General features: G+C 44.2%; 2 protein-coding genes across 2 annotated transcripts in view; one reads left to right on the top strand and one right to left on the bottom strand.

Annotated features, from left to right (window-relative positions):
• GPR160 (G protein-coupled receptor 160) overlaps positions 1–27664 on the top strand; it is a 333442-nt gene that overhangs the window by 183049 nt on the left and 122729 nt on the right. The window lies entirely within an intron of this gene.
• SLC7A14 (solute carrier family 7 member 14) overlaps positions 13347–27664 on the bottom strand; it is a 46113-nt gene continuing 31795 nt past the window's right edge. Inside the window, exons 3-8 of the mRNA XM_079976133.1 lie at positions 26093–26329; positions 24726–24943; positions 21505–21651; positions 20026–20234; positions 17514–18391; positions 13347–15419 (exon numbers count right to left, since the gene is read on the bottom strand). Of these exons, the coding sequence (XP_079832259.1) occupies positions 15100–15419; positions 17514–18391; positions 20026–20234; positions 21505–21651; positions 24726–24943; positions 26093–26329 (2009 nt within the window). The 3' untranslated portion in view covers positions 13347–15099. The remainder of the gene's footprint in view (positions 15420–17513; positions 18392–20025; positions 20235–21504; positions 21652–24725; positions 24944–26092; positions 26330–27664) is intronic.

Here is a 27664-nt window from a genome sequence, read left to right on the forward strand (position 1 = left end):
AAACTCATATCATCTTCCTTGTGCACAGTTAAGTAACCAAATCTCATTGATTTTAGTGTTTGCTACAGGATGCAGATGACTTACATCACCCAAGTCGGCTGAAAAGTTTCATTTCATTTCACTTTTAATTTGTATACCGCCTTTCTATATTACTATACACAAGGCAGTTTGCAGCAACAAAATATGCAGCAAAGAACACCTTATAATAATCTGATCCAATTTAAAAAGTCATGATAAAACATAAAACTTTAAAATGGAACAATTTGATGTCAAAAACAGTAATATCCAAAGTAAGATGAAGAGTTTAAGATAGCCACATTGACACTGGGTATATTGGCACTGAATTGCCTTTTGCAATCAAGCAGATTCCGAACAAAATGCATGTTTTGTCACTCACTGTAATTTGTTGTGTCAATTTCATATTGTTTTCTCATTCTCCTTCTCCCTCTTGACACAATGTTCACAATGTGAACTATCATTCCACAGATCCTTGGCAGAACATTTGTGCGCATTACATCATAGGCTCCGCGTACAGTTACTTGCTTTATGCCCCGTAAAGAAACAATAAGCGCTGCCATTGTGAGATGTGGGCGCCACAATGGAATGTGTAACACACAGATGTGCAGCTTTGTGAAAACTGGCCTGAGATTGTGGACGGTGTTGTTTTTATGCATGCTGCTCTCTGCTGAATGGATCCCATTCAGATGGCTGGGATGGGGCTGAGCCAAAGCTGTAATGGGACGCGTAAGCCGCAAAGCAGCATGGGAATAATGGAAGCTCCATCTCTGATCATAGATAAATTTCAGAGGGCAATTGGAGCAAGAGACTCCACAGCTGGAATTCATTGACAAATTTGATTGCATTTGTTGATGGCTTCAGCAAGGAGCATATGCAGATCTCTTCTTTCTCACATGGCAGGGTTGAGTTGTTTTTTTGGATATTGCATCCAAGTTTAGTGCTCCAACAATAGTTTCATATGCACATGCAATGCTAACAGCAAGCGTTTGGATTCTGTTAAATGTTCAGACTCGGTGTGTTTCATATTTCTGTTATTTTACTAACCTGGCTTATCTTCCAGTATACTTTAATGTATATATGAAAAGCACCTGTGGTCTTGAACCAGGTATTTTAGATGAAAGGGAAAGGTGCTCCCCTGAGCTTTCCTGAAGGGAATACTACTGGGCTGGCCTGCTCTCTGCTGGAGTTCAGCACTACCTTTTTGGATCCCTGGAGGGCAGTACTGAGCTACCAGCTCAATAGGGGTCAGGTGATATAAGGCACCAATAGCGTTCCACCTAGTCATATAAAGCTGCTAACTCTGAGTTGCTGCTCTGCCTGACCAACAAAATGTTCGGTTACAGGTGTTCTCAAACAGCCTGAGCCTTCTCAACTTACAGTTTGATTACCTGATAGTATAGGTGCAGAAATGCGCAAAACCTGCCCTCTGCAACGTGACATAAGGTGGTAAAATGAGCAGTGGCTTCTCTAGACATCCCAGCCAGCGTGACATAGTGAGCTGAGTGCCAGACTAAGAATGGGGAGACCTGGCTTCAAAACTCCACCAAGCTAGAAAGTGGACTGGGTCACATTAAGAAATTGAGGTAGCTCAGTTGGTTAGAGCATGGTGCTGATAATGTCAAGGTTGCAGGTTTGATCCCCATATGGGACAACTGCATATTCCTGCATTGCAGGGGGTAGATGAGATTGGGGACCTTGGGGTCCCTTCCATCTCTACGGTTCTATGATACTAAGATTGAACAAATACTCTCTCTGCATATCCTACCTCACAGGATGTTTGTGAGGATAAAAGAGTGAATGAGAAACATTGCAAGGCATCCTGAGCTCCTTGGAGGAAGGGTGTCCCATGGCCCAACTACACCTTGGCCTGTGAATATCTCCTTCTAGTTTGCCCTTCCCCTCCCATGACCTTTCTGCTGCTAAAGTCTTTGTTTTCCTTGGCCGCCTCCACCAAACAGCCTACGCTTCTTTGTGTCTCCTTGAGAAGACCTCAAGGTAGTGTGGAGTTTGGCTTTTAAGCATGCACTGGGGTAAAACCACAGGCAAAGGAAGAGCACAAGAACAAACATCACTGGCAAATTTCACAATGGACAAAATATGGGGGCAAGCAAGAGTACCACTTTAAACTTTCCGAACAATTAAATATAATCCTACAGTCAGTATTCAAAAAATATGCAAAGTATTTTCCACAGACTAATGGTGTGGATTTTATTTGCACTATTCTCATTGCTACTTCTCTTGTTGACGGTCTTTGTTAGGCTCCCCTCCCACCAGCCATTTCTCTCCAATGTCTGAGTTTATTTCTGATAATGGGAGCCCCACTGAGGGAATAGGCCCATGGCCTGATCTCAAGGCATGCAATGTGGGAACCTTGCTGAAGCCAAATAGGTTTGGGTGTGGTCAGTGGCTGGATGGGAGCCATGATATAACTGCAATAAATGAAGAAGTAGATGTGATGTTGGGGTACAGGCGGCAGATAGGGAAGCAAAGATTCAGCATAACTCACAGTATGTCCTCTTTGGCCTCCAAATTGGACCTCCACCCCCAACTGTACATGTCAAAGGTTACTATCCCCTGATCAGAGCTAGGTTTTTTGGGGTGGGGAATACATCAAAACACAATATTTCTCATGACACCACAGCATACAGCATAGATGTGGATTGTGGCTAATTCTGTGTGGACACAGCTTCACAAACCAGTGGTGGGAGCACACTGAATGAAGAGTAAATGGGAGTGTACACACAGCCTGCGTCACATCTGATGCCCTCTGGCACAATGGGTCATTGCATCTGGCTGCTAACCAGAAGGCTGGTGGTTCGAGCCCACCCAGGGATGGTTGTGGACAGGGGTCCCTTCCAATTCTACAATTCTATGATTCCTCCTTCCAGATAGCGATCTACATTTTATCACTCTCCCACACCTAGCAGGACAATGTTGATGGCCAGCTTACCAAGCAATAGCATGCACATTGCAGGAACTTGCCACCTGGTATACAGGTCATTGGTAGAGCGGACTCTTCCATAACTCATTCCTTGAATAAACAGGACATTGACTCTTCTGCCTTTGAATTTGTCCTCCTCTGGGTTCTTGGGTGCAACATCCACATGCCATGTAAGCTCTGTGTTGTGGAAGTTTATGGATTGCCCATGCTTGATGTATGCATAGGGGGGTGGCATGGGAGTGAGGATAATAGCATTCTCTACTGCAACAAAAGCTGACCGCACAAGGGTGGTACTGTGTTCGGCAGGCTATAAATAGTGGCTAGCAGTAGGTCACATGGCTACCCCCAAAAGCTATGTAAAGGTTTAGCAGCCTGATGGGATCACTGAGAGGCATTGTCTTTGGGCAAGAAGCTCCCTTGCTCTCCAAGTGGGTGATGGAGGAGGGGCAGAGTCACAAATGCCAATGGTTTCAGCAGCAGCAGCAGCATCATCACCTCCTCCTCCCTCTCCCCCACCCTCCAAGCCACTAATGGTGCTAGGCAGGAGTGACTCTTACGCACTGTCTGTAGCTTCAGCTGTGGATACTTTGGAGAAGGAAGACATTCCACGGAGTTTGTTGGCCTCGGAGAAGATGAAACATAAAAGGGGACATTGTTATCAGCTATGAGGTCAGCTACTGCTGGTGAAAGAGCATGGAGTCAAATTTGCATCGAACGTAATGTGTGACTTTAAATCTTGCAAGCTGCCGCACCAGCAGAAGCAGAACCAGTTCGAATGATGGGTTCTTTTCAGCATAAAAGGCACGCCACGATCTTAATTCTGCCGTTGCTTCGTGGTTCTTATTTCTTTGTGACGAGATGTGCCCACCAAAGGGTAGGAAATTGCATTTGCAATCTGCAACATGGCCTAGCTTACCATGTAGAGCTCAGAGTTTTGAGAAGGCAGAAAGACTGAGAAGATCGACTCAGTTCACATTCACAGCGTACATTTAAAGTGCTATGATACCACTTTAAACAGTCATGATTTCCCCCAAAGAATTCTGGGAACTGTAGTTTGTGAAGGGTGATAAGATTTGTTAGGAAACCCCCCTACTCCACTCCCAGAGCTACAGCTGCCAGAATGGTTTAATCCCTCTTTCCAGGGTTTATGGAAATTCCTTCCCACAGGTGTGTCACTGGGCACCTTCACTGTACAGCTTTCATCATATGCTGAAGAATAATTAAACCATAGAATTGTAGAGTTGGAAGGGACCATGAGGGCCATCAGGTCCACCCCCCCTGCAATGCATGAATCTTTTGCCCAACACAGGGCTTGAATCCACAACCTTGAGTCTCACCCTGTACCTACTGGACTAAGTTTCTGGGCACACACCTTTGCCCTGGCGTGTGACACCTAAGGCCCCTGAGTTTTTGAGACCCACCCTATTCCTTCTTCTCACCTTCTTGGATGTTTTAAAGCAGTGGTTGGACGGTTATCTGTCAAGTATGATGTAGCTGAGATTCCTGCGTTGCAGGAGGTTGAAATAGATAATCCTTCCAACTCTGCAGTTCTATGATTCCTGTGACCAATATAAGCCACCTTCTATTTTAAGTTGTTGTAACCCACTTTTGGACCTGCTGGTGAAGGGATAATGATGAATAGCAATCTAAGTTCTCCAGTTGCCAGCCCTTCTGTAGCCGAGACAGCAGCAGGCACAAGAGGGGAGGCTTGGGAGAACACTGCGGGTGTGAGGAAGTAGAAAATATATTTGGGAGGGAAGCTCTAGGAACTGCCTAAGGTAAGGGAAGCTTGAACATGCCCACTGGACACAGAATGTCATCTGACTATTGGAGGGAGAATGAGAATACAGTGGTACCTCAGGTTAAGCACTTCATTCGTTCCGGAGGTCCGTACTTAACCTGAAACTGTTCTTAACCTGAAGCACCACTTTAGCTAATGGGGCCTCCTGCTGCTGCTGCACCGCCGGAGCCCAATTTCTGTTCTCATCCTGAAGCAAAGTTCTTAACCTGAAGCACTATTTATGGGTTAGCAGAGTCTGTAACCTGAAGCGTATGTAACCTGAGGTACCACTGTATATGGGAAATGGTTGGAGGGGCAAGGAATGGAATGAAGTGATCCTGGAAAAAGGGCATAGCTGAACAGGAACACTGCAGCATTTTGTTGTAGGTTCTGTTTTTCAAACCATTCCCAAAGATCCTTTGAGCTATGTCAGTTAAACTATTAAAAATTTAAAGACCAACTAAGTTAGTTCTTGGTATGAGCTTTCGTGTGCATGCACACTTCTTCAGATACACTGAAACAGAAGTCACCAGACCCTTCTATATAGTGAGAAGGTGGGGAGGGGTATTACTCAGGAGGGTGGTGGGATGGGTGATTGGCAGATAGCTGTGATGAGCCTATTGACGACTCTTAACGACTGCAATAGGTCTTACAGGAAAAAGCAAGGGGTGAGAAGGTGAAAAATGGCTTTGTCATGTATAATGAGATAAGAATCCAATGTCTTTGTTCAGACCAGGTCTCTCCATGGTTTTAAGTTTGGTAATAAGTTGCAATTCAGCAGCTTCTCTTTCCAGTCTATTTCTGAAATTCCTTTGTAATAGAACAGCTACTTTGAGATCTTGTATAGAATGTCCTGGGAGATTGAAGTGTTCTCCTATTGGTTTCTCTGTCTTGTGGTTCCTGATGTCAGATTTATGTCCATTTATTCTTTGGCGTAAGGTTTGGCCTGTTTGTCCAATATAGAGAGCTGAAGGACACTGTTGGCATTTGATGGCATACACAATGTTAGACGATGAGCAATTAAATAGTCCCGAGATGGTATGTGTGATGTTGTTGGGGCCAGTAATGGTGTTGTCCGGGTGTATGTGGCAGCAAAGTTGGCATCTGGGTTTATTGCAGGCTCTGGTGCCAGTGTCCGTGTTAAGTCTGGTTGTAGCATTATTGTGGGTTAGGAGTTGTTTAAGATTGGGTGGCTGTCTGTAGGCAATGAAAGGTCTTCCTCCCAGAGCTTGAGAAAGAGAACTGTCATTGTCCAGGAGAGGTTGTAGATCTCTGATGATGCGTTGTACTGTTTTAACTTGGGAGCTGTATGTGATGACTAGAGGTGTTCTGTTATTTTCTTTTTTGGGTCTGTCTTGCAGCAAGTTCTCTCTGGGTATCAGTCTGGCTCTGTTGATCTCTTGTCTAACTTCATCTGCTGGGTATTTTAGTTCTAAAAAGGTTTGCTGTAGATCTCTTAGGTGAGAGTCTCTGTCTGTAGAATTGGAACAGATGCGGCTGTAACGTAGTGCCTGGCTATATACAATGGACTGTTTGGTATGTTTGGGATGGTAGCTAGAGGCATGTAGATATGTTTGTCGGTCAGTTGGTTTACGGTATAAGGTGGTGTCTATGTGCCCATCCTGTATTTTTATAGTAGTGTCCAAAAAATGTATTTCTTGCATAGATTGATTCATTGTTAGGTTGATTTTGGGGTGAAAATCATTGAATTTCTGGTGGAAGGTGTCCAGGGTCTGTTGACCATGTGTCCAGATGATAAAAATATCGTCAATGTATCGCAGGTACAAGAGAGGTTTGAGTGGGTAGGAGTTTAGGAAACGTTGTTCTAAATCCGCCATGAAGATGTTGGCATACTGTGGGGCCATGCGGATGCCCATTGCTGTGCCGCTGATCTGAAGGAACAGGTCATCACTGAATTTGAAGTTGTTGTGGGTAAGGACAAATTGGCAGAGTTTGGTAGCAAAGTCCGCTGTGGTTTTATCTGAAATGGTGTTCCTTATAGCTTGTGTGCCATCGTTGTGTGCCATGTTAAAGGAGGCACAAATTCATGGTTTACTGCGACAGGAATCAGGGAATCTCTATCTCTGAAGGGAAAAGGAAATGTAAATATTTGTCACTCAATAAAGTTAGTGAAGAAGATGCAACACCAATGTAAACACCAACAGGCTCATCACAGCTATCTGCCAATCACCCAATCCCACCACCCTTCTGAGTAATACCCCTCCCCACCTTCTCACTATATAGAAGGGTCTGGTGACTTCTGTTTCAGTGTATCTGAAGAAGTGTGCATGCACACGAAAGCTCATACCAAGAACTAACTTAGTTGGTCTTTAAGGTGCTACTGGAAGGAATTTTTTTATTTTGTTTTGACTATGGCAGACCAACACGGCTACCTATCTGTAACTATTAAAAATTTGATACCAGTTTAATGTAGGCAGAGAGAGAGAGAAAGAGAGAATAAAAAGTAGACAGAGGATGACAGGAATGCCCCTAAAACTCAGTCAGCAGTCATTTCCCCCCATGTTTTATTTTGTAAACGAACAACTATCCACCCCCCACAACAATGCAAATAAATTCCAAATCAGCCTATTTCAACTGTTTCTCTACAAAGGATTCCCTCCCACCCAAGCTCTTAAGGCAAAATTTGTTTACATTTAATTCATTTTAGCATTGAAAAATATCAGACCTTCAGATACTGGCAAGTTAAACATATATTTGTATATATCAGCATAGAGGCTGTGGGATTTCTTCCCGCCTCCCCTCTTTTTTTTTGGTTTAATATTTCATTTAAAAGGTATGGACAGTTCAGTTGACATGTTTTTTCTCTCTCTGGCTTTCTTTATAAACCCCTGTTTTTTATTTTTGTAAATATAAAGGCACACAATGAAGCTTTATGCATCTATTAAAATATACACATTTGGTAAATTTAGATTTCTTTTCCATGTGTCAGTAAGTCAACATATTTATATTTATATATATTATATAATAGTCAACAACACAATCATTCTCAAAATAAAGGTCACTCCATTAAGATATCTGCATAAACTTTCGTCATGACACACCACAAAAGCCCATTGCATAGTGCACCAATGGGGTTCAGGAACCACAAAAAAATAAATAAGTCAGAGAACAAACATGTTGTTTCCCTTTTAAACAAATACATCAATTTCATACCAGAACTGTAGAGAATTGTTACAGCAGGAAATGCTACCTGCAAAAAAACAAATAAAACACAGTTGCAACTTGGACAATCTAGAAACCAAATGAAATGAAAGCAAGAAAGATTTGAATGTTGAACACAAATGCCATTGTTACGTCTACACACACACACACACACACACACAGTGACAGTCTTTTGCAGCAACAAAGCTTGAGTGCAGGGCCTTGTAATAACATAATTGTAGTGGCCCCCTCTTCCAGTCCACTTGTACCCTTTGCAGATACAAGGACTTCACAAGCTCTCAAGGGCCTTCCATTTGCTTTCATAGAGGGAACAGCTTGGAATGTGCAAAAGGTTGCATGCGTCAAGTTACTGTTCATTTGTTGGGATGTGTGGAGCCCTGTCCATCCGGGTTGTGGAACCTGTGGGCCTCCAGATGCTGTTTCAACTACAACTCCCATCATCCCTCACTGGTTGCCCCATAGAGGCAGGGGCTGCTGGGAGCTGTAGGCAAACAACATCTGGGAGCTCCAAAGTTTCCTGTCCCTAGTTAAAACTCCTGAGGGCCATTCAGCTCTCACGGGCCTGTTTACACACAGGTCGACGCATTGCTTGATTTCTCGTCACTTAGCCGCTGAACGTGTGAAATGGCTCCATCGCAAAGCATGATTTGAGACTGAGCTGAGGTGGAATTTCCACCCGTGCTGTTTGGCCAGCAATAGCTGATGCTCTGAGTTAACTGAGGTACGTATCAATGGTACACTTTCACGATTTTCTTCCAGAAAGAGCAGGATAGGTGCATCAAGATGTAGCTATGTTAGTTTCACCCAAAACCTTGGCCTTGTTGTTGTGTCTTTTATAGCTGCAAACAGGCTTTCCCCCCCAGTTGGAACTTGAACTCAGTTCTGGCACCTCTCAGGTGGGCGCCCTTGCCATTATAAGAGAACACTCAAATTGGCTTCCATCTGTACAATGATGTCACAACAAGCTGCATTGTAATATTTCCAATTTTTTTTTCCTTGTCTTGAAAAGACTGCATTCCATCCCTCAGCTCTGTCCCACCCCACCCCACCCCCCGCCCCAAACCAATCTCCTATTTTATCATGCAGGAAAAATGCCCACTGTGTACATGCTGTGGTTGGTTGGGAGACCTGTGGTCCTTCATATCTACCTGGTCAGCACCTCCCATCCCTCTTGGGTGTCTTTAGGTCAGTCGCTGCCTCTCAGCCTAACCTCCCTCGCAGGGTTGATATGAGGATAAAACAAAGAGAGGGGAAAGTGTGTATGCCACACTTGGGATAGAAATGCAATCAATAAATGAATGATTCCCTGACCAGTGGCCATGCTGTTTGGAACTGATGGGAGTTGGGAGTTCAACAATATCTGGAGGGCCACAGGTTCGCCACCCTGATTTATACCGAAGACGCTGTGGCAGCAAGAAAACACATTTCAGGCTTATCAAAGGAACAGGAAATGTATATTCACTGGATGATTTGCATTTGAGAGTCACATCTCAAATTAAAAAAGGCAGTTTCTAATAGAGGTTGACCCTTCCAATGTGCTTTTGCTGCTCATTTCATTTGGGCTTCTGTGGGACAAATTCCCAATGAATTTCCTGTCAGGGGTGAATTTATGGTTGTGCAAACAGGGGGCGCTGAGCCAAGAGGGCATCTTTGAGAAGGAGCCGGAAGGCTCTGACAGGGTCCTAGAAAGCTTTCCCCTCCTTCCCAAGGCCTAGTTAGTGCTTTTCCAGCTTTGGAAAAGACGTGAGAGGGCTGCCAAAAACCAAGTTGCCACTAAAAAATCCCAGTCAAAGCATCTATTAGTCCTGGGATGAAAATTTCCATTGGTGCCAACAGACACTTTTCATCTGGGGTCAAAGTGACTGAGGTGAGGGAAAGGAAAGGAGGTTAACCCCCTTTCCCCCACACGATGGTTTTGCTCCTGGTTGGGATCCATAACTATTTGAATTTTAAGAAGCTTTAGGTATGTTAAATGTACTTGCACAATTAACATCACATCTGGTGGCTCTGCATCCCAACAGAAAAATCGGCACTCAGATATTTTGCTATGGCGTGAATCCAGTCTGAATTTGTGCCCTCCTGGTACAAGAAAGATCAGAGAGCTGAATTTTAGAAATGTTTTGTATCATTGTGATTATACAAAAGAATAAAAAAACCAGGTTTTGAACTGCACATGTTTCTCTCTGCTGAAATAATAATAATAATAATAATAATAATAATAATAATAATAATTTATTATTTATACCCCGCCCATCTGGCTGGGCCTCCCCAGCCACTCTGGGCGGCTTCCATAGAAACAAAAAATACAGTAAAATATCACACGTTAAAAACTTCCCTGAACAGGGCTGCCTTGAGATGTCTTCTGAATGTCAGGTAGTTGTTTATCGCTTTGACATCTGCTGGAAGGGCGTTCCACAGGGCGGGCGCCACTACCGAGAAGGCCCTCTGCCTGGTTCCCTGTAGCTTTGCTTCTCGCAATGAGGGAACCGCCAGAAGGCCCTCGGCGCTGGACTTCAGCGTCCGGGCAGAATGATGGGGGTGGAGACACTCCTTCAGGTATACTGGACCGAGGCATTCACGTTATTAACATGAACAGGGTTTGTGTTGAAGCAGAACTGGAGTGCCCTTCACTGCAATATAGGCTTTCTTGCTCCATTAAGGGGATGGGTCCTTCTCTTCAATATTCCCACTATAGCAGTCTGATCATTATAAGGAGTGTGAAAAACACACCAAATCACACCTGAACCAGGTGAGCTAAATTTCATCTCCATTCTGACATTTGGTTTGGCTTGTTATGAGTTCCATGATCTCTACAACATAATCCCTCATGTGTATGTTGTGGGTTAACTTTGATTTCCTGGTATATATGAAGGCACTCACCTATATTATTATATAAACATTACAAACAACTTCAGGGAAGTTTTTAATATGTAACGCTGTACTGTTTTTAACACTTGATTGGGAGCCGCCCAGAGTGGCTGGGGAAACTCAGCCAGATGGGCGGGGTATAAATAATAAATTATTATTATTATTTTTATTTTTATAAACAACAACAGCCCTGCACTACTTTCCTCCCCACCCCTTTTTAAAGGAAAAATGTTGCCAGTGCATCATGATTTCGCAAGAAGTGACATAAAATGGTTAAGATTTTATTTATTTATTTCTACATTTAGAACATGCTTTCAGGGTGTCTGGGAATTTTGCTTCCTTTCGTTCTATGAAAGAAAGTCGTACAGGACCTTCTTTCTCCTCTAAGGAAAGGGTGGGGAACCTGTGGTCTCATGGAAGGTGTTTGACTCCAACTCCCATCAGCCCCAGCTGGTATGGCCAATGGCCAGGGACGATGGAAGTTGGAGTCCAACAACATCTTGAGGACTCCAGGTTCTTCGTCACTCCTCCAAGGTTTCATTCTCTGAGCTAAAAGAGTAGGATCCTTTGGGAATGGACAACAGCTCAGTAGTAGGCTGCTGCAACCAGGGAAAAGCTTGGCAGAAGAATACAGTAAATGGCACAAATCCCAAAGCCCTTCCTTATTCCTTAGGAAATGTTTATTTTGAGAATTCTTTCTCGTGGTTTTTGCTTTATATGAGCCTCAGCCAAGGGCCACTACCTCTCCTCTTCTTGACCCCATCACCACCACTGAGCACTCCATGTGTCTCCAGACCATTTTAGAATCCTACCTATGCAGTATTTGTACAGAACTCTGTGCACACTTGGCTGCGAGTGCTGTTATAAATAAATATATTATGATTGTTTACGGAGAGGGGCAGTGCTGTTTGTACTAGGGATCGAATCCAAGATGTTCTCTATTTTTGTACCTTGCAATATTATTAAGCTTTCCTTTAGAAAAGGGATTGAAAGACCCTGAGTTTCATCCTAGAGGTATGTAGTCAGCATTTAAAGTTGCCAAAGCATATTTGACTGGCTTGGAAATTTTATTTCTTCGGGCAGGTGTGGGAAGCCAGTTGTTGCTGGATTTCAGCATAGGCGCTTATTTTGTCGGCTTTAGTTGTTGTTGTTTGTTTTGTGGCAATCACCTCGAGACTCATGTTGAAGGCAGTTCCTAAATTAGATAAATAACAGAGTAAGCGGCACCCATTATTCCTGGCAATTGCCCAATGGGAACCAGAGTCCAACAACATCTGGAGGACCACAGGTTCCTCACCCTGTGGTTGAGATGACCATGATGGTCCAAGCTACAACAATGAACAAGGCTCCTCACCCCTGTCTTAGGGGATATGGGTAATAACAGTGACAAGCAAGCAAATGGACAAATAGTTCCGTACAGGTGCATCTCATGAGCTCAATCTCAAATGGCCAGATGAAAAAGTAAAGAAGGGCCAGTGAATATCTGCTAAGCTGTGGATGTTTGATGGATCCCAGTTCCAATGACTTCATTGCACATAGGCTGCAGAGCCTGGTATATCAAGCAGAGGTCTGCAGGACTGCATAAAACGAAACACGAAGTTCTTGTTTGCTGTGTAGGATGTGACATCCAAAGCCACATCCTGTGCAAGATTGTTTGGAAATAAGGCCTGTTGTATTAATGGGTCTCACTCACCATAGGAATTAAGGAAACTCACAAATGGAGAAAAACTTATTACGGTAACTCATGGGAACTTAGAAGGATCGTTGCAATGTGTTTTTATGCCATGTTAAAGGAGGCACAAATTCATGGTTTACTGCGACAGGAATCAGGGAATCTCTATCTCTGAAGGGAAAAGGAAATGTAAATATTTGTCACTCAATAAAGTTAGTGAAGAAGATGCAACACCAACGTAAACACCAACAGGCTCATCACAGCTATCTGCCAATCACCCAATCCCACCACCCTTCTGAGTAATACCCCTCCCCACCTTCTCACTATATAGAAGGGTCTGGTGACTTCTGTTTCAGTGTATCTGAAGAAGTGTGCATGCACATGAAAGCTCATACCAAGAACTAACTTAGTTGGTCATTAAGGTGCTACTGGAAGGAATTTTTTTTATTTTGTTTTGACTATGGCAGACCAACACGGCTACCTATCTGTAACGTAAACACCATTGGTACTTAACTCAAGCTCGATATTCTCAACAGCTAGATTTAAATGTTGGAGATCCAACGAGTCTCCTTTATACGTGGCAGGAATGTCAACATGTCAAAAATTATTGGAGACATTTTGGGGGCATAATATTGCAAACTGAGGCTTAAACCCTTCATTGGTCCTTTTCAATGTAACTCGGCTTGGTATTCCTGAGATCTAAAAATCATTGATCCTCCACTTAATGATTGATGCTAAAATAATATAGGCTTGATATTGGAAAAAACACCCAGTCTCCCTCCATTTGGGAACTGGTGTTAAAATGTTTGGACCTAGCTATAATGGAAAAAATGATGGAAGGTATCAAAGATTTGGGACAAAAGAGATCATCAATATAGCAGACAAGTAGTTAAGTTGTATTGTTTATTGGAATAATAACTGTGGACATAATAAATGGGACAGAAGTCTGTTTTTTTTGTAGTATCAAATAATGTAATGTTTAAATTTTAATTTCTCACAATAGATTTTTTAAAATTTATTTGGGTTTTAAAGGTAAATGAGAATTGGACTGTTGCCTCATTGGGAACTGATGCTGCCTTGGGAACCTATGGTTGGTACTGCACATAAAGCAGGAATCAGCTTTTAGTGTATCAAATATGAAAAGTTGGGAGCTCCAAGGCAACCATTCTACAATATTCAAAGTTAGATACTGAGTGGAGTGGAGTGATCTTACATGAGTATTGATTTGTTTGTACCATGGTTATAGATGACCTAAATCCAAGAAGTCCTGATATTGGCCTGAGCTGTGTTTCTGTCCATCTGAAGTAGCCCATGGATATAACATTAGGATTTTAGTCACATTCTAGGTTTAGCCTCCCATCTATTCCTAATGCAGATGTTTGAAGTTAGTGTTGAACTACATGTTCAGCAGAATCACATGATACCATTCTTGCTTGTGCCACATGATTCTGCTAGTCATGAATATCAGCTTTTAGGGTCATGGTACTGAAATCAAATTGAACCACACTGCCACTGTACGGGTCCTGCCTGCTAAATTATTCCGGTTCAGATAAACCAAATCACAGAAATCTGACAACCGAAGTCTCCATTCTTACTTACTAGATAAAATGGCTAAATGGATCAAACAAAATATCCAAAACGAACTCACCAAGATGCAAATTCCAACTGGTCAATATATTAAATTGTGGTTGAGTCATGTTGTGTCATACCATAGTTCACCAGGAAACAACTGAGACAAAAAGAATGGAGAAGGTGACACGGGAAGTGAAGCACAAGTGTGCCAAAGTGCAAGAATATTTTGCTAAGTGAAAAGGTGAAGTAGTTTTATATAGGTGAAAATGGGAATGCTGGTCTGCACACCCTGATCACTGGAGTTCTTTTTACCTCTGGAATATCCTCAGGGGAAAAATTATGGCTCCTGCCTGAATAAACCTACCCATCTAGTCAATGTTTGCATTCACAAAATGAAAAACTGACTTGCTCTTTGCCAAATAACTTAACGGTCCTTAGTATGACTGCAATTGAGTATTTTCTTTGGCGGGGATGGGGAACCTGTGGCCCTTCAGATATTGTAGGACTCAGCTTCCTTCTCAATCCCAGTCCACGTGGCCAACGGTCATGGATAATGGAATTCCAACAACATCCAGAGGGTAACATGTTTCCCATCCTTTTCCACCGGAAAGCAAAGAGGTCATAGACATGTCCCCTGCCAAGGGAATCTTACTGCATTTCCTTATCAGATACCCACTTCATTGAGTGTGGGTTCCATTGAAACCATACTATCGCTGCAGCAGCAAGTGTCTTATGCAATGGGTTTTCTAGGCCCAGAAAAAACCTCAACAGGCTCAACTAGCCTATCGGAAGCAACATTCAGTGAAAGAGGCCTGTGAATGGTGGTGGTGAGATCAGAGACATGTTGTTTTCCTTGATGTGATTTTCTGTTGCTTCAGGATGAGTACTTGACAGAATCATCCCGAAGAACAGAAAGGTGTCTGAGTGAGTGAGTGATATGACTTCTGGAAACAGAAACTTTACAGGAAAAGATGGGTTTGAAATGAGAGCCGAAAGAAGCCACTGAATTTTAGCCCAAGGTTTAGCTTAGTGACAAAGAGTGGAACAGCCGTGCTTCCATTTCATCTACTCGGGCGAGTAGTCTAACTCGTCATTTGAAATCAGTGCATCCGAGTTCTGTTTGTGTTTGCCTTTGCTCTTTGATTTGCTACTTGTCCGACTGTTTTCCTTTGCTTCTGACATATGCTGGTAAGAGAAACCTTTGTCGTCGGCAGGATCCCAGTCTGGGTAGTTGTCGTTCTCGGCGTAGGCCAAGCCATCGTCGACGGAGAAGGGGTCGACATCAACATCGTAGCGCTGGTATGTGCTTTGATGCAGCGCCTCTTCCCGAGCCGTGATCTCCAGTGTGCTGTTCCATATGCCATAGCCAAAATAAATCAGCAACCCTGCAGGAGAGGGGAGAGTTTGGCTGGTAAAAATATTGTACTGTAGTCTGAATTAGGGTTGCCTTGTAGGCAATCCAACATGAAACGGTTCCAAGCCCTAATGAATCTATAAACACTGCAGAATTCGAGTGGTTTATTATCTATAATTCCCCATATGGGTTATATACTCTGTGGGATAGTTCCAAAACTATCTTGATTGTGCCGTTCCTTCTCCTTTTGCTGAGTTCTTTTTCTGAAAATACATTTTATTTACTAGATGTTTCAGTTGCAAAGCAAAACCCCCAGAGCAGAAAAGGAAACATGTAGAATAACTACACAACCTGCTGTGCTATATTTTTGTTTTTCACCTGTAGGTTTTCATTGGCACACTATCGAAGCAGGATTTAGTAACAAAACAAACCACATCGCTAATTTTTTAAAAAATGAAGAAAAGGAGGATAAACGCAAAGAAAAAGATCTCTTGATTATGTTCTTCTGTGGCCTTTGCTTCCTCTCATTTCATTGGCAGACTAGCAGAGGCTGAGAAGGAGGAAAACAAGTTGAGGATAAGGAGCAGGGCAAGAGATGAGAGTCACATGCAAATATAGGAGTTGTATCCCATGTTGTGCCTCATGTTGATAGAAAGGGAACTTCTTTCCAGCCGTGGAAAGGGAAGAGAGGCGTTTCCTCCATTTCCCCTTTCCCTCTGCAGTCTCCCATGCCACCTTCTTCACAGTTCCAAAGGGTCCCCCAAGCCTTTGGAGAAGGTTTTGGGGGGCATGCGGGTAAGGGGGCTGCAGAGGAAGTGGAAAATGACAAATCATATCCCTTCATATTCAGCTGGTGGAAGGCTCTGCTGTATCAAAGATTCTTCTGTTGAACAACAAAGGTTGCCAACGTGGCATTGCTGGACTACAACTCCCATCATCCTTGACTATTGGCCACTGCTGACTGGGGCTGATGGGAGTTGCAGTCCAACAACATCTAGATGGCACCTCACTGACTATCGATATGTTAGCATGAGAAACTCCACAAGGGAAGGGTTTAAGAGCTACTGAATTTCTTTTTATGTAAGTATTCTATTCTGCTGTGAAATGGGATTCCCAGCGGTGACCCATCCAAATGAAGATTTAGTCACAGATGCTTCAAGCCATTCACTGGGTCCATGCTGATATTATACAGTATTGCCTTGTGCTGTCATGCCATAACTCACCAATCAATACTTCATAGATAGAACTTCTGTAAAGCCAAATGGGGGATGCTTCTTTTAAGACAGGTATGGGAAACTTGTGACTCCCTGGAAGTTGGTGGGCTCCATCTCTCATCCACTGCAACCAGAACGGTCTGTGGTCAGGGGTGATGGGAGCTGATGTCCAGCAACATCTGGAGGGCCACCATTTCCCCACATCTGCTCTAAAAAGAGGTTTCCATTCTCCAAACCAATGAAGGTTGGTTGAAATTAAGCACTCTGGCATACTCTGGGTGGTCTCTTCAGTGGAATTATCCCATATTGCCAGGGATTGGCTGGATGACAAGGAATAGTAGGTAGTAGGGGTTGCCAGCCAGGGGACCTCTGAGGGAAATTGCAGAGGAGGAAGGTTCAGAGCCTGAGAATTGGTGGTGGTCAGAGAGAGAAGATTGCAGGGAGGAGTTGCATGCTGAAGGGACTACAGGGTTTCATGAGCTGGAGGAACCTGTGACAGGGAGCAGTTCAGACTCCGAGGCTGAAGCAGAGGTCAAGAAATTGCTGAAGAATCCAGGGAGTCTCCATCTCCTGCTCTGGCAAGCTCCCCTCCCCACCCCTGTCTCCAAGAATGAGCAGGATAATGAGAAGAGTGGAACAGAGGTCAAAGGTGGGCAGACACAGTTTGAGACTGCTTGGGAAACATCCAGGAGAGGAGGAGTCTTAGAAGGAGTGGAAGGCAGAGACTTTCAGTCCTGGCAGCTGCTCTATAGGGGCAAGACCTACTGTGAATTGTTGTTGAGTTGTATGCCATTTCCTTGAATAAAGTGTTAACTTCACTGACAACTTTCTCTGCTTCTTTGTGCTGACCTACATCTGACCCTGACACATGCACTGTCCCCAAACCTTCACATCCCACGTTTAGAACTTACCCACAAAACACCAGACAGCAAACCGGATCCAGGTGATCCTTGAAAGTTTCAGCATGAGATAGATGTTCACAAGCATAGCGAAGGCTGGGACAAAAGGCAGGCAAGGAGCCATATAAGGGAGCTTTTTGGGGTTTTCTGGCTGCTGAAGGATGACGAACACCAACACAATGATCAGCAGGACCATCAGGACCACCAGAAGAATTGCCCACCAACTCTGGTCATAGAGGTAGTCCACCCCAAAAATGATGAAAGAGCAGAAGATGAACATTAGGACAAACAGCAAGAGCACACAAGTGGTGACAGTCTGGCCAGTAGCTGCAGTGGGTCGATCCATTTTCCCGGGAAGTCCCAGGTGGATCCTCATCGTGTAGTATCGTGGTCCTATGAGTTTCTTTAGCTTGATGAGGTAGATGTTCTCAGACTCATCTGCCTCTATTCCAGAAGTCATGTCGACCGTGCCATAGTTGGGGTGGTTGACGTTGTAAGCGGATTTGTCCGATTTCCCAATGAGCATCTCATTGTCGCCCAAGGAAGGCAGGTTCTTAGCTCCACAAGTGTTGGTGGGCGGGCCTGCAAACTCCTCCCCTTCGCTGACCGGAGAGCAGACTTCCTTCTCGCAGTCTGCTATGATCCCTTCCTTCTTCTTAGTGTGCTCTTCAGAAAGGAACTTGACGAAGCCGTCAATGTCGCTTTCGGGTTGGTACCGAAGAAGCAGGACGCACACGGAGACCAAAGTGTAGGCGAGCAACGTGCCGATGGACATCATCTCTATCAGGTCCCTCAGGCTTACCAGCAAGGAGAGCAGGGCTGCGAGAAACCCAGAAACAATGCAGGCGACCACGGGAGTCTCCGTGTAAGAACTTACATGGGACAAGAATCTAGACGTGAAAGAGTTAAAATTAGCATAAACACCATAAACTCCCTATTATTGACTTTTAGGACAGAGGAAGAGAACCTGTGGCCCACCATATGTTTGTTTCTTTATTTTATTTTATTTATTCCATAAAATTTACACACTGCTTGATGGTAATAAGAAACTTCAAGGAAGGTTTACGGAAAGATAAAACAAGAAAATCAAGAACAATCTACAACCCTACTTCAAAACATGCCAAAGTTAAAATACTAAAGCAGATGAAAATCACCTCAGCTTTCTAAGTTTGTCTAAACACTGCCAAAAAGCAGATGCCAAAAAGAGTACAGTGAAGGCTCAATCTCAATAGGCAAGGAGTAACTCACAAATATGAGCATCTGTAGTAGTAGCACAAATTCTGCCAATCAAAGTGGGTGAATGGGCAAATGTAATGTAAGATGATCGCATAGGTAAACTGCTCCCAAGTTGTTAAGGGCTTTATATGCCATCTTGGCTGTGTGTCCTGGAAGACCTGCCCCCTTCCTTGCTGGCCTTTTCCTACCTGCCTTGGGAGTGTGGGACCCTGACTGACTCCAACTACAAAAGCTGTGGCTGCTGTACAGATTCTTGGGCTGGGGGTTGATGTTGTTGTTTCTTTTTTTTTGCTGCAATTATTGATGTTATTGTTATTATTTTCATCTTCATTTTTAGATCTTATAACAGTTTATGTGGAAATTGGGACGCAGGTGGCGTTGTGGGTTAAACCACAGAGCCTAGGACTTGCCGATCTGAAGGTCGGTGGTTCGAATCCCCGCAACGGGGTGAGCTCCCGTTCCTCGGTCCCTGCTCCTGCCCATCTAGCAGTTCGAAAGCATGTCAAAGTGCAAGTAGATAAATAGGTACCGCGCCAGCAGGAAGGTAAATGGCGTTTCCATGCGCTGCTCTGGTTCGCCAGAAGTGGCTTAGTCATGATGGCCACATGACCCGGAAGCTGTATGCCGGCTCCCTCAGCCAATAAAGTGAGATGAACACCGCAACCCCAGAGTCAGTCACGACTGGACCTAATGGTCAGGGGTCCCTTTACCTTTACTATGTGGAAATTGTTACGTTATGGTTGTTTACTTTTTGGTGTGTTGTATTTCTGCTTGTAATTATGTAAATCTTTTCATGTCCTAAGCCACCTTGAGCATGGTTTTAACTATGAAAAAGGCAGCATACACATTAAATGAGGATGATATGCTAGTAGTAACATCTTGAACTCAGCCGGGTAGCAAACTGGTAACCAGTGCAGATCTCTGAGGCCAGGTGTTGTATGCTGACAAGGCCTCACTCCTGTCAGCAATCGTGTTGTAGCATTCTGCACTAACTGCAGATTCTGGACCGAATGCGAGGGATGTGCTATATAGAGTGCGTGTAGATAGACTAAAATCCCCAACAATAATTAGTGTCAATGCTGACTAGCTGACGGGAGTCTGAATCACCTGGTATAACAGAGGCAGCCGCTGTGCTGCCTTCCAGCTGTTGTTGGAGTCTTACCAGCCCTGGCTATTGGCCATGCTGGCTGGAGGGTTGATGGCTAATGGAGCCCAACAACTTTTGGCTAGCCCTGGCAAGGTCTTCCAAGGCCCCTTCCCCAACTGCCTCTGATGACATGGGACTTACCTGAAGAGAAGCCCATCGCCAGCCATAGCATAAATGATCCGAGGCATAGGGAAGAGGGAGCCCAGCAAGCTCACTGTCAACCCAGCCACAGACCCGATGGCAACAATGAACTTGGCAGTGTAGAATCGGTGGGCTGCAAACATCTCCATCAGGGGCGATTCGGTATCAATGTCAGTGTATGGCACCATCAGAGTCAAGATTATGCTCACCTGTTGAGTGGGAAGAGTGAAGGTGATGTACGGTTAGAAGTGGAACGGGGTTTACTTCTTTATTTATTTTGGGTGCCCCATTGTAGTTCTCTGGGCAACTCACTCCTTTTGTTTACTACCACCCTTCACCAATTGATCCCAGGGCCAGTTTAAAAAATTGAATCATAAAAATAGAATAGATAAAACAGCAATATAATCACACACACACACACACACAAACAAACGTATGTGTACACACACATACCAGCAGTACAGGAGAAAGAGGCAGCATCATATTTTTCTGGACATTATGAAAAGAAAACCAAAACCCGAAACAATCGTACATTCTGTTCACAAATGCAGAGCTCCAGCTTCATTTGATTAAAAGAAGCTGCTAAGATCTCATGGAATGTTTATGAATATTCCATTAGTTCAGAAGTTTGTAAAAGGGATAGAGGGAGCTCTTATGGAAGGTTGCAGAGGAGCCAGGAAGCAGCACTATGACAACAGTAGTTAACTGTTAGGCTGAGTGTGTGGCTGGCATGCGTGGGAGTGCTATGTGATCCGGGGGTGTGAGTAGTATGCACATTGTGCATAAATTGTGTGTGTGTAAGAGCGAGAGAGAATGTGAATGAAGAATGGGCACAGACAAGATGACCGACAGCAAACTCATCATCAGGGTTCGCCCAGTACATTTTGTTGCTGGAGATGAAGGAAAAGATGCCCCCACCCACTGCATTCCATGCACCAGATCGGCAGGTGAATTTTACCTTGACTCTGGCAATGGGGCAGCACCATCCACTGCACCTGAGGGCCACAGGAGTGTGTGTGTACAGGGCAGACCGTGTGGCCCAAATACGATAGCTCTGTCCTCTAGCATCTACTGGTGGAGGCAGCTGCCTCTCTCTCCCTAATGGTACAACTAATTCTGCAGTCCACATGGACAAGCAACCATGAGCCTGGATCAGAAGCTTGTCTTCCTATATACATAAAATGAAAGGTTGTCCTCACACCAAGGTTCGCGAGGCCATCAATAGGCGGCCATGCCAACCCCAGCGTGACAACGATGCTCGGCAAATGAGCAAGCAAGCAGAGCAGGTGGCACAGGTGATCTGTTGAATGGAGGAGGGGGAGGCATGGTTTGCCAAGGTTTCTCCCCCCCCTTTTAAGCTCAAACAAACACTTTTGTATTGCCACATAGTTCAGACATTCCTCAGCTTGCACCTTACATTCTCAGCCACCACGTTACACCTTCCTGCAAAACATAGAATTGTACGGAGAGCTTACTTACGGACACATAGGCGGTCAGGCACGTGACAAGTGAAGCAGTGATGGCATATGGGATGGAAGTGTTGGGACTCTTTGCTTCTTCTCCAGTGGTAGCAATGATGTCAAATCCAATGAAGGCGTAGAAGCAGGTGGCTGCACCTTGTAGCACCTGCACAACCAATAGACTCAAGTTAGACTGATCGAGGCTTCCAAATCATATCCATTTATCTGGAACTAACAATGCCTTCTTACATTCCTAATGACAACCTGCACACTTCTTTACAGCTATTAATGGTGCAGGAGTCCCATATTCTTTTGCATGTGACCACCCTACTTTTATGACACCCCAAATCAGCTGCCCAAGGTGGCTGCCTCATCCTGCCTCAAGGTAGGCAGAGCCCTGACTAGCAATTCAAGTAGGTAGCAAAGAAAGAGAAAATAGAAGGGAATAGGTTAGCCCAGGGGAAACCAATGCAGTGCATTCCAGATGCTGTTGGACTCCAAATCCCATTAGCCTCAGCTAGAGTGGCCAATGGTCCAGACTCATGGGATCTGGAGTCCAAAAACATCTGGGGAGCATCACACTTGCTAGGTAAAGGTAAAGGGACCCCTGACCATTAGGTCCAGTCATGACCGAATCTGGGGTTGCAGCGCTCATCTCGCTTTATTGGCCAAGGGAGCCGGCATACAGCTTCCAGGTCATGTGGCCAGCATGTCTAAGCCGCTTCTGGTGAACCAGAGCAGTGCACGGAAACACCGTTTACCTTCCCGCTGGAGTGGTACCTATTTATCTACTTGCACTTTGACATGCTTTCGAACTGCTAGGTTGGCAGGAGCAGGGACTGAGGGACTGTCGCGGGGATTCGAACCGCCGACCTTCTGATTGGCAAGTCCTAGGCTCTGTGGTTTAACCCACAGTGCCACCCGCATCCCTTACCACGCTTGCTACCCTTGCACTAAACAAGGTGAACAATGGGAAGAAGTTGCAGAGATTGGGACAGCACAGGGACAGATGGCCTTGCATGCAATAAATTAAATGATCATTTGAAAGAAACATAGTCTCTCCAAATGCCAGGGATGGTTAACTGGTGGCACTCCAGACTCCAACTCCCATCAGCCAGAATGACCAGTAACCAGGAAATCCCACTTTAGGCCCTGTGGAAGAGTCCTTCCATCTCTTTAAAAATAATCTAGCAAAGTTAGTTTTAAAACTGAAAGCCACCACATCTTTCCTCTTTGCTGCTGCATTTTCTGGGCCAGACATTCAAGAGGCAAGCAGCTTAAATCCAGCTCACTAGCTTGGGGTCCAGGCCAGAATACCTGCAGTCTCTGCTCCTCCTTAGAGAAGAACTTGCCTCTGCAAGGCAGGAAATCCAAATCTGTTTGAATTCCCAGCTGAGTTTTAAGCTGACACATGCGTAACAAGCACTAATTGGGCAGCACTGGGAAGTGTATATAAAGCAAATGACTTAGGCCCATTGCTATACAGTACTGAGAAACAACCAAAGCAAATATCAGTGCATCCTAGTCTACTTCAGACTTCCCCAATCTGCTGCCCTCCAGGTGTTCTGAACTACAACGCCCATGAGCCCCAGTCAGCTGTGTTGGAAGGTACCAGGTTGGGGAGACCCACTTTAACACACTGGTGCCCGTTTAAAGCAAAGGGGCACCAGTGTGTTAAAGTGGGTCTCCCCAACCTGGTAAGCAAAGGGGTTTGTCGTCCCATTGCTTATAATGGTGTACATAGCCTGATCCTAAGCATCAGAAAGAAGTCCCACTGAGTTTAGTAGTGTTAATGCTCAAGCAAGCATGCATAAGATTAGAGCCATGCAGTGCAAGCTTGGCCATGTTTAGGGACGTCAGTCCTACCATGTCAGATTTAATAGGGCATAATCCCAGAAAAGTGTGCACAAGATTGTAGTCATAGGCATATATACTTCCTTTTAGATTGCACCCACTGACATGCTTTTCACCCATGTCATTTTTTGTTCTCAGCAAACCATTTACCTGCCTGTTAGTGCTGTGCGTTTTATTATACGCTGCTTATGGGATCAATTGTAATTAGCCTTTAAGTCATCAGCTCTCCAGAGAGCACGATAATTGTGTTTATGCATTGTTAATTTCACTCGGTTGAGCAATTCTGTTTTAGCCACCTTTAATTTTGCCAGCTGGAGAGTGAAGTGGTGTTTTGTTTTGTTTTGAACTTGATTGAAAATCTGGAACATACTTTGGGGGTGGTATTTATTTCAAATGGGCTAGTAAAAGAAAGGAATGTTGATTAAGCAATGGGCTACAAGCCACAATGGCTATGTTCTACCTCTACCTCTGAAACCACAGGTGGGCAGAATGATGTTGCACTCATGCCCTACTTGTGAACTTCTCACAGGCGTCTGGTTGGCTACTGTGACAACAGGATGCTGGACTAGAAGGGCCACCCATCAGTCTCATGTTCTTAGGCATCTAAGTTCAAGGTACCAATGGAGGTTCAATGAAGGTTCAAGGAAATCTTAAGGGAGACATCCAGAAATCTGTCTTGGAAGTGGAGATTGGAGATTGACATCATGGTTTGGTACATCAGAGGTGGGGGAACTGTGGGCATCTTATTATATATATCATTTTTATTAAATCTCCAAAAATATTCCAAAACACTTATTGTCTCTCTCTTTCTCTCTCACACAAATCAACATAAATTTCTTCTTGACTTCCCACCCCTCCTTTCCTGAAGCTTGTATTTTTACTTCTGTGAGCTTCCACGTGTGCTTAGACTTCACTTCGCATCAGTCCCAGTCATGGGGCCAAGGATGATGGGATTTGCAGTCCCACAAGATAAGGAGAGCTATTAGTTATGTTATTGTTGAGTATCGTAGTCATCATTGAGATGACATAAGGAGTCAGGCCAAGGAGATGAGAGGAGGTTGTAGCCAGAGCTGCAGATTCACCACTGCAGGAGATTTCCTCAACAGAACTCCCACCACTTCTCTTCTGCAGTCCCCTCCAGACCTGAATATCTGCTCCAGAAGGGATGCATGGGGAGAGGGGAGGGAAGAGAAATCCCATTGCTTGAGCCACTTGTACAGCACTGGATACAACCCAGGATCCTTATATGAAAGGGGTGCCTGCTGTAGATTTCTCCTTGCCCATAATAAAAATGGAGATCCATGTAACATGATGCCTTTAAACACATCCTTTGGTTGCCAGGCTTTTAGGCTGATAAAGGCCGAATTCTTTATCTAAATCACTCACCCCCGACCATCCAAATGGCAGGAACTGCCCTTCAGCCCAATATTCTCCATTGACATAGAAGAGTCCAGCAATCATGATGAAGAGCCACACCACCAAGTTAATCACGTTGAGGACGTTGTTAAATCCCACAGAGTTCTTCACTCCCAAAGCGACAATGATCGTTACAATGACAGCAATGAGCAAAGCCAGCAAATCTGGGTAAGATTCTTCTCCTTTACCTATGAGAAGAAAACATAGGTATATATGGAACTTTGGAAATATAGCAGAAACAAAGGAAAGGCAAATAAACAATCTTCTGGGGGAATGTGTCAGTTTCAGAAATCCTTCTGCACTTAGTATTCACAGCACAGCAGACATGCTATGTCAACTCTTTCTTATAGGAGCATCGGCATGGCATTGCCATCAAATGGTTTTGTTCCTGTGTCTTCTCTGCAGTTCTTTTCTGTTTTCTTTTCAGAGCACAGAAAGTCTGACTTGTTCCCCAAACAATGGAAGAGCAGAACCGTCTTCAGAACTGTAGGAAACTTGAGCACCACCTGTTCTATTTCTTATGGCATATTGGGCAGCTGAGCACATTGTCACACATGGACATCTCTGTGCATCTTCACTATTACCTTTCGGTGTTAATCTGCAATTTTTTTGCATACAGTATATATTTAATGAAATTGAAACAAAAAATTTCATAGTGCTTAAAGATAAGGGTGGGGTGTGTTTTTTTTAGTGCAAATATTTTTTTTGATTCCCATCTCTTGAAAGGAAGCCATCTTTATAACCCTGCATTTATCTCCATGGTGTTTCCCCCCCCTCCTGCTTACTTTTTAATGCTCTTAAAAAGCAAATGTACAATAGTGCTGAAATTTAAAAAGCGCCTTAAACACAAGTGTTGGAAATGTCTAAAAGGCGGGTTTCAGTATGGTGGTCCCTGCTCTGCTTATAAAAAGGCCAATGGCAGCAGTTGGTCAAGGGCCCTAGGGTGAGTAAGGCCCCCCAAGTAAGGTCCCCCAGGGTCCTGACCCTGCTACCCAGTCACTCACCATTCCCCTGTTGGACCCAGGACCAGATGTATTTTAGCTGCGGTGTGTGACTGCTGCTCTTGAATATGGCCTGGCCTTGCTGGGACTCTGAGAAGGACCAAACCTTCTGAGTGAGTTACCACTAAGTTTTTCTGTGGCAGCTGGAAAGCTTTTTAAACTTAGATGCACATTTTCCTAAGCTTGGGGACTGGAAATGTTGAATCAATGCACACAATATTTCAATTTCAAACCATCTTGGTATGCTGTGGTTTCCATTCAGAATCCCATGGCCTCTTGGAGCCTAACTTACATGATCAGGCAAAGACAAGAGTCACAATCCGGGATAATCCTTACCCAGCCCATTCAAAGTCCCAACGGTGTCAATCATCCAGCGACTGATGGTGTGATTGGCCAGGGAGTCAAACATGCTGCTTAGAGCACTGGCGCCTGCTGCTGTGCCAATCAGATACTCCAGGATTAGGTTCCATCCGATGAAAAATGCCACAAACTCTCCCACCGTGACATAGCTGTAAGTGTAGGCGGAGCCAGTGGTTTTTGGAACTCGCACACCAAACTCAGCATAGCAAACCCCTGGACAGAGACACAGGAATGAGAAGTGTGAATTAGGTAGGCTTGCATTAAAATTTAATTTCTCCACCCCAGTACTGATCAAGTTATTTTGGCACCTGGCATAGTAAGCGCCATGAACTTACTAGCAGCACATGTGAAAAGGATCCAGGGGTCTTAGTAGACCACCAGCTTAACATGAGTCAACAGTGTGATGCAGCAGCAAAAGAAAGCTAATGCTATTCTAGGCTGCATCAACAGAAGTATAGTATACAGATCAATTTCTCCAAAGAGGCACATTTTTGTATGCAATTCTGCCCACTGTATGCATTATTGCAAAGCAAATTTCCCCAATACAATGCATTTTTATGCACATTTTCACTCTAATTTATGCATTTTGTACACATTACTCAGCTGGAGTACTGCCGCTGCAAAATCTGGAGAAGCAAAAATGTTGACTAATAGCTGAGTTTCATTTCTCATATTGTTTTGGAAACTGCAAAGTTTGCCTTTGAATGAACACTGAATCAAATTTCTCCCCTACCTGTCCTTCTGAGCCTGACATCTCAAGAAGATGATTCAAATGACTGTCATTTTCACATTGCCCCAGTTTTTCCCACTAAGGCCAGTGAGTGTGCTAAACAGCACAAGCCGGACCAGGCTGATGAAATTAAGTGCTCTCTTTATTGAAGGCCCTCTATATTTCATACACTTTCATATGCATTTGGATAATGAAAGCTTTCAAGGGGATATCTGAGACTTTTATTTCTACCATGTAGATCAGGAACAAGGAAGAATGAGGTGGGGGAGGAACCAATCCGAATTCCTCTCCCCCTTCCCCGCTGGCCGACCCTCCAACCATTGACTTGCATATAAAGTAATTATTCAAAGCTGATTAAAAATGCATGCAAGCTGCACACACAAGAGACCAGAGAATAAGTACATGCCTGAAAGATTGATGAAACAGATGCCTTGATGAAGACAGGTATTCTATTCCAGGCTTTGACTTGAAAAACCATAATGAAGCTGGTGGTTAACTTTAGCCCACAGGCAGGCAGGCAAGGTTTGTGTTTGATGTGCATAATGAGAACCCGCCAAGTGTCCCTATATTCCAGGGACAGTCCCAGATTTACAGAAGCCGTCCCAGTTTCTGATTTGATCCCAGAATGTCCCGCTTTCCCTGTTTTCATCGGAGAAATGTTGGAGGGCATGCATAGTGGTAACTAATCGACTATCTCATTAGCATGCCAAGGTAACTCGAGCTCCCGTTATAATTTTCATATGGAACATTAGCAGAATTTCCTGTGCCTTGGTTATTCAGAGAGGCTCATTTGTGCACGAAACCACACGCACACAGGA

This window comes from Podarcis cretensis, assembly GCF_951804945.1.
Source record: "Podarcis cretensis genome assembly, chromosome: 5".
NCBI classification, from domain to species: domain Eukaryota; kingdom Metazoa; phylum Chordata; class Lepidosauria; order Squamata; family Lacertidae; genus Podarcis; species Podarcis cretensis.